This window comes from Camelina sativa, chromosome 15 (assembly GCF_000633955.1).
Source record: "Camelina sativa cultivar DH55 chromosome 15, Cs, whole genome shotgun sequence".
Taxonomy (NCBI): domain Eukaryota; kingdom Viridiplantae; phylum Streptophyta; class Magnoliopsida; order Brassicales; family Brassicaceae; genus Camelina; species Camelina sativa.
Genome location: NC_025699.1, coordinates 26532528 through 26539824, shown reverse-complemented (window position 1 = coordinate 26539824; position 7297 = coordinate 26532528). Strand labels below are relative to the sequence as shown.

Genomic DNA, 7297 nt, shown 5'->3' with positions numbered 1-7297 from the left:
CCCCCCCCGGACATCATCCAAAAGAATCGACTCAACACCACTCGAAACAGTATCAAATGAATGAAAAACTAACTGCAAAGAAAAAGCATAGTTTGCTAATCCGTCAGCATGAAGATATTATGTCAGTTGGGTTTGGAGATGATGGCAAAGAAAGAGGCAAATGCATCCACTGTGGAACCAAGTTGGTGATCAATACTAAAACACATGGGACTAAGAGCTTGCTTTGTCATTTGGAGAAGTGTCCAAAGAAACCAAAAAATGAATATAGGCCTCCATATGATCATCAGATTAACTATGAGATGACAAGTGAGATCAATTTACCATGATTTGCCATTTCGCTATCCTGAGTATGAGAAAGTTAGAGCAAAAGACAAGTATCTCAATCCCGAGTGTCAACCAATTTGTAGACAGACTGCTGCAGCGGATGTGTATATGGAAAAGGTCAAGCTGAAAGAAGTACTTGCAAACCATCGTGGGCGTGTCTGTTTCACTTCAGACTTATGGACAGCTCGAGGTACAGTTATGAGTTATATTTGTTTGACTGCACACTACATTGATGAAAACTGGCACTTGAATAGCAAGATTTTGGCTTTCTGTAAACTTAAATCTCCTCACACTGGTGAAGAAATCTCTAACAAGATTCTGGAATGTTTGAAAGAATGGGGATTGGAGAAAAATGTATTTTCTATTACCTTCTATAATGCAACAAACAACAACAGTATGTTGAACATTCTCAAGGGTCAACTTTAGATGATTAGTGGTAGTGGTTTATTATGTGATGGGAAACTTATGCATGTTAGATGCTGTGCCCATATTCCGAATCTGATAGTGAAGAAAGGTTTAGATCTAGAGAAAGATGTTCTGCACAACATCAGAAAGAGTGTGATATATGTTAAAGCATCTCCAAAGAGGAAAGACGCTTTTGCTGCATGTGTTAAGAGAGTAAAGATTAAGAGTGGAGCAGGGTTATCACTTGATGTTCCTACCACATGGAACTCCACATATGAGATGCTTGTAAGAGCTTTGAAGTTTAAGGAAGCATTTTTCAGCTTGTAGTGGTTTGACAGCAATTACAAGACTTTGCCTTCTGATAATGAATGGAATCGTGGAGAGAAAATCTGTGAGTTGTTGAAGCCGTTTAGTGGTATCACGACGCACTTTTCAGGTTCTAAGTATCCTACTTCTAATGTCTATTTTACACAAGAGTGGAGAATTGAACTGTTTCTGAGGAAATTTGCATCTTGTGATGATGAAGATGTGGCAAAACTGGCTCAGGAAATGCAGATTATGTTTACCAAGTATTGGAAGGATTATAGTCTTATTTTGGCAATGGGAGCTGTTTTAGACCCAAGAATGAAACTGCAAATGCTTGAAGTAGCTTATGAAAGAGTTAATCCAACTACTTCTGCATCGAAAATCAAAGAACTTAAAGACAATTTGGAGATGCTCTATGAAGATTATAAGGCTAAGTCTAGGACATGTTCTTCAAGTGTTTCTGTAACTCCAAATCCGCATGATTGGGTCAATAAATCTCCACTTGATGACGATTATGACAATGTAAGAATGTTGCTTTTGTTGCTTATGTTGCTTCTTTTCTGTAGGATCTTTTTTAGCTTGAAAAAAGCATCGGAGTTGGAGTAGGCAAGACAAAGACACATATGTATATCTATTTAGAAGAGCCAAGATTGGAGAGAAAGTCTTTTCCAAAATTGGATGTTTTGTCCTTTTGGAAGGACAACCAGCGACTTGGGGAATTAGCCTCTATGGCTTGTGAAATACTAAGCATTCCCATCACCACAATAGCATATGAATCAGCCTTTAGTATTGGATCTCGGGTCATAACTTTTTACAGAAACCGTTTGCTTCCAAAGAACGTTCAAGCTTTGCTCTGTACCCGTAATTGGTTACGTGGTTTTGCAGATTATGAAGGTAACTAAACTCTTAACTTTTACATAAAACTATTTTCCTTAATAAGTGACTTTTTAATTAATTCACATCTTTAACAGGTAACATAGAGAACAACGATGACATTGGCACAACAGAAAATGCTAGAAAGATAGCGAGTACTTCAGGAGAAGAATGTTCAAGATCAGGAGATTCTATCATGCATTGAATATATGTTGCTTCTGTTGTTTATGGTTCTCTGTTGCCTTATGATCAGGAGATTTATCTATGTAGTAGTGCTTTTATTATTTTTGCATTTTGAAATTAGAAATTATGAGATTATCATGTTAAGTTTGTTTAGTGAACTTATGTTATTCTAAAATATTTTGATTATTTCTAATCTCTATTTTACTTTTATTCATATATCATTAATGTTAAATATACAAGTTATACAATCTTTAGTTTTTTTATAAAAAAAAAAAGCAAAAACAAATCCATCTAAACGGGTCTAAACGGATCAAATAAATTGGCAGGATCTAAACGGGTACAGAGTCTAAACGGGCAGGGTATAAATAGACAGATATAAATGGGTCCAAAACGGGCAGAGCTTAAATGGACAGGGTCTAAATGGGCAGGGTAGTCCCATTTTAACATCACTATTAATTAACATAAAATTATAGACTTTGGAATTTTGTGTAACCAAAACAATCATTAAAATAATACACTCTTCATTGTTTCAAATGATGGAATTTACTACATTTAGGCTAGCATTTTTTCTGTTTAATCTCCTATTTTTGTTCTAACATTGTTGTGTTGTAGATGAGACCAAGTTCTTACCCAAAAGAATGGAACAATGAATCTTCAGATAGAGAAAAACAAAATATTGTGACATAACTTTGGGCAATCAATGAAAAATATCCCAAAAATAGTATTCCAATCAGAAGAACAAAAAGAAAGGATATTTTACGTACATAATCAATACGAAGATATGACAGGAAAAATTCGAACATCATTCATCATCCTAAACCATCACATTCAACTAGTAACTCCATACATGAGGTGCATATAAGTTACTTATAGATAATTATCTCTTGTCATCTTTCTTTTTTCTTCAATCGATCTCCAATTGTTTTAGGTCTATCAAGATCGCTATGGCATGATGCCAATCCAATATATTTTATTTTTTGGACTGTGAGTTAATGTTTATAGTATTACCTTAAATTATTTTAAATTGTCATAATATGTAGTTATAGAGAAATTGTTTGTTTTGTTTACCTTTTGTATTGTTTGGTAACATGGAAACACGCAGATGGGTACAAATCAGGCTGTTACAATCTTGATTGTCCCAGATTTGAAAATCTATGTGATGGTGCAAATAAACATCTAAAACGTTATTCTAAAAATGTTATAGATCAAAGCATACCATAAATATGAAAATCTATGTGATGGTGCAAATAAAATTTTAGTTAATTTGAGTCGTAAGGTCATATGTAATGCTCTATATGGTAAATGCAAGAACAGACTGAAGAACATAATTTTGTTTTCGAAATGGTTTTTGGGCTCGAAATTTAGGGTAGTGTGGATTTTGTTTGATAGATATATGCAACTCATAATATATAAAATTAAAGATATATTGCATACCTCCTCAACAGAAACATCTCTCTACTACATCAACACGCTTCAATGCATTGTTATAAAGCTCTCCAGATCTAATTTTGTTTTATATTTCTCTTATGAAATTTTAAGACGAGCATCATATTACAACTCATGAAAGTTGAGTTGTAGAACTTTGTGAGCATATGATACCTAAGAATTATTGTGTTCATGATTGCATGTGAAGGTTGACTGATTACGTTATTAGGAATAAGTGAATGTGTTCATGATTGCATGTGAAGGTTGACTGATTACGTTATTAGGAATAAGTGAATGTGTTCATGATTGCATGTGAAGGTTGACTGATTACGTTATTAGGAATAAGTGAATGTGTTCATGATTGCATGTGAAGGTTGACTGATTACGTTATTAGGAATAAGTGAATGTGTTCATGATTGCATGTGAAGGTTGACTGATTACGTTATTAGGAATAAGTGAATGTGTTCATGATTGCATGTGAAGGTTGACTGATTACGTTATTAGGAATAAGTGAATGTGTTCATGATTGCATGTGAAGGTTGACTGATTACGTTATTAGGAATAAGTGAATGTGTTCATGATTGCATGTGAAGGTTGACTGATTACGTTATTAGGAATAAGTGAATGTGTTCATGATTGCATGTGAAGGTTGACTGATTACGTTATTAGGAATAAGTGAATGTGTTCATGATTGCATGTGAAGGTTGACTGATTACGTTATTAGGAATAAGTGAATGTGTTCATGATTGCATGTGAAGGTTGACTGATTACGTTATTAGGAATAAGTGATTGGTGCAACAAAAGTAGATCAAGCATACTTAAGTGCCTTGAGTTCGTGAATCCGCATAGGTAGAGATTGATGGCTATATCTTTCATGAGATCAATTGATCTCTAAAGAGAATGTTCAAACCTCGCATAAATCGATCGATCCCTTTAATTAGATTGATGCATGAACCCTAAAAAAATCCTATAGGACCCAGTTCAACATTTATTTAGCCTTAAATTTGTTTACTTTTCTTAAAACAAAAACCTCATTTTGTTCTAGCTTTATTCTTTTCTATATGAATTTGTAGTATAACTTAGTATTTGTGGGATTGATATGTAGTATTACAATTATTACCTTCACACTGACGACATATTCATGTGTAACTATTTATCTGATTTGTTTAGTGAAAATTACACTAGAAGGCGGTAACTCACTAACTTGTAAGGTCACCATTTACCGAATGTGCTTTTAAGCAACTTGTTGAAAGAAGAAGCACATTGAAACAAGCCATACAATTGCACACAAACCCAGCCTTCGGGGAAGGCGGACCGAAAAATGTGAGATACGTACCGTGAAAAAGAAGTTAAAAGAAAAAATTATAGGCACAACATGATGTGTGCGACAATAATTCCTTGCGGGCAGGAAAAATATGCGGAGGAGTAACTCGTCTTGCAGAAGTGCTAGGAGACTATTAGAAAGGCATTTCTGATTAAAAAATCACTAAAGGATTGCTCAGACAAAATCTTAGTAAACTGCTTTATATTCATCATAGGTGCAAGTACCGACAGATCGACATAAGTTTTTATGAAGCATACCTCACCCTCATGCAGTCATGCCTCATGGGAAAGAATTAATACCTAGAATAATTGAAACTTTCAAGTGTTTTTTAAAAGAACTTTCAAGTGTTACAAAATAATATTATGAAGTCTCTAGTCTCTACTCTCTACAATTAAAGACATTACAAAGTTAGTTATTTCACGAATCTATTAAAAACTTGATGAATATGATGAATTTTATTAGAGGTTTAGGTTATCCTTATACGCCGCAAAACATTTCTTATAATCCAAAGTATGTCTATAATGATCTCATAAAATATATATTTTATGGTGGTTAGTTATGCTAGAACTCCCTCTTTGTCCCAAAAAAAAAGTTATGCTAGAACTCATGATTGTACTGTATATCTATCAATCTATCAATACAATAAAAGAAAAATGAGTTGCATTTGTGGTGTGACACATCAGTCTCAACATTGAAGCTGGTGTTGACACATCAGTTAAATTCTTTAACCAATTAGATTATAACATTAATACATGTCAGCAGCTGGTGTTGACACATCATTTAAATTCTTTAACCAATTAGATTATAACATTAATACATGTCAGCTGTTTTTACTCTTATGTAGACAAAGCAACAGGAAAACGAGAGAGGGAGCGTTTTAATCAATTGCTCGATTTCTTCTTCTTCGTCGCCGTGATACCATGGTCTGACTGTGCTGTTGAATGCTCGTTTTCTTCTTCTTTTCTATTTTCCTTCTTTTCACTATGACCTCAGACTCAATGTTCATAATGATCTATGAGAAGCCACGATTGATCCGGAGCATGGGGATTTGAAGATATCTCGGAGGTTTTTGCAACTGAATGACTCTGGTGGAGGACGATCTGAAGATGTAGATTGGGGAGGGTTTGATTAAGAAGCTTCGAGAAATGAACAAAGACCAGATTCGATTAGACGAAGCTATCGAAGTTTGAATTTTGAATGTTTTCTTGATGTTTGGTGTTTGACTAAATCTGGGATAATTGTGAGATTGAAATTGTGGGTTCTGATTCTACGAAGCTATCTTTGGTGTTTAGCTGAATTTTTGTAGATTGGGGATAGGATCTTGCTGGGTACATACATTAATCGCCATCTGAAAGTACCATAACCTATTGCTTTAGTTTGGTTTGGAGGCTGTTTAAGAATCTCCTTATCTCGACCATTGCTTTTCATATGTTACTCTCATGATGTTATTCTGTTCGTTAAAGAATAATAACCTGATGATTTGTTTCTTCTTTATTGTTGATTGGTTTTCTTACATCTGATGATAATTAGGAAATTATTTATTTTCAGGTCACAGACCTTTCAAAAGGTTTTGAAGAGCTTAATGGAAATGATTTGGTTTTTTTCACTGGGAGATAAGATTGAAGGCAAGCCAGATATTAGTCTTTGTCTCTTAATGATGTTTACACTGCCTATTAAATCTAATCTCATAATCTTAGTGTACTTAGATTCAGAGTATTATTTCTATTTTGTTTGGTATCAGTTTTGTTCCTAATTATTGCTTCACTTGCATAATATTGTATTAGTCAGCTGCTGTGGATTTAGTTGGTCATTCACATAATGAGAACTTTTTTTTTCTTCTTAATTTCTAGAGCTAAAGTTTTAGTTTTTTTTTTTAGAAAAAAAATTATTTTCCTGAAAATGATTTTGGCTTTGCCATGTTAACATGAGTTTTGAGAATGCACATTGTTCTCTTCTCATAATAAAGTTTACTTAAAGTACATTTATATCACTTCTCGGGCTATTTTAAGATTTTGCAATGCTTTGCTAAAAAGCTGCATATGATTTTTAGACAAATGCAACGAACCCATGTCATTACGTGAAATATTTTCTATACAGTGAATACATAATAAAATGTAAACATATAGGAAATTTACAATATATTTATTGAGTAAAACTAATACTCCTATATGTAACGTGTATTTATTAATGTATGAATTGGTAATAATGTAGTAAAATAAAACTACTAAAATCAGAGAAAATAAAAAATTATTAATCATAAATCATTTTAAATTTGTATAAATTATACATATATTAAATTATACTTATATATTAAATAAAATATATTCAAAAATTTAGTTTATGAAATCAAGAACTCAACTATCATATGATAATGCAAATAATAATAAAAAATTAATCAAAAATTTATTTAATTATGGTATTAATTTATGAAAAATATATACATATATAATATAAAAA

General features: G+C 32.9%; 1 protein-coding gene across 1 annotated transcript; it reads left to right on the top strand.

Moving 5' to 3' along the window:
* LOC109129172 (zinc finger BED domain-containing protein RICESLEEPER 2-like) lies at positions 433-1641 on the top strand. The gene is made up of 3 exons (XM_019236826.1): positions 433-678; positions 751-1014; positions 1078-1641. The coding sequence occupies exons 1-3, from the start codon at positions 433-435 to the stop codon at positions 1639-1641; spliced, it is 1074 nt and encodes a 357-aa protein (XP_019092371.1).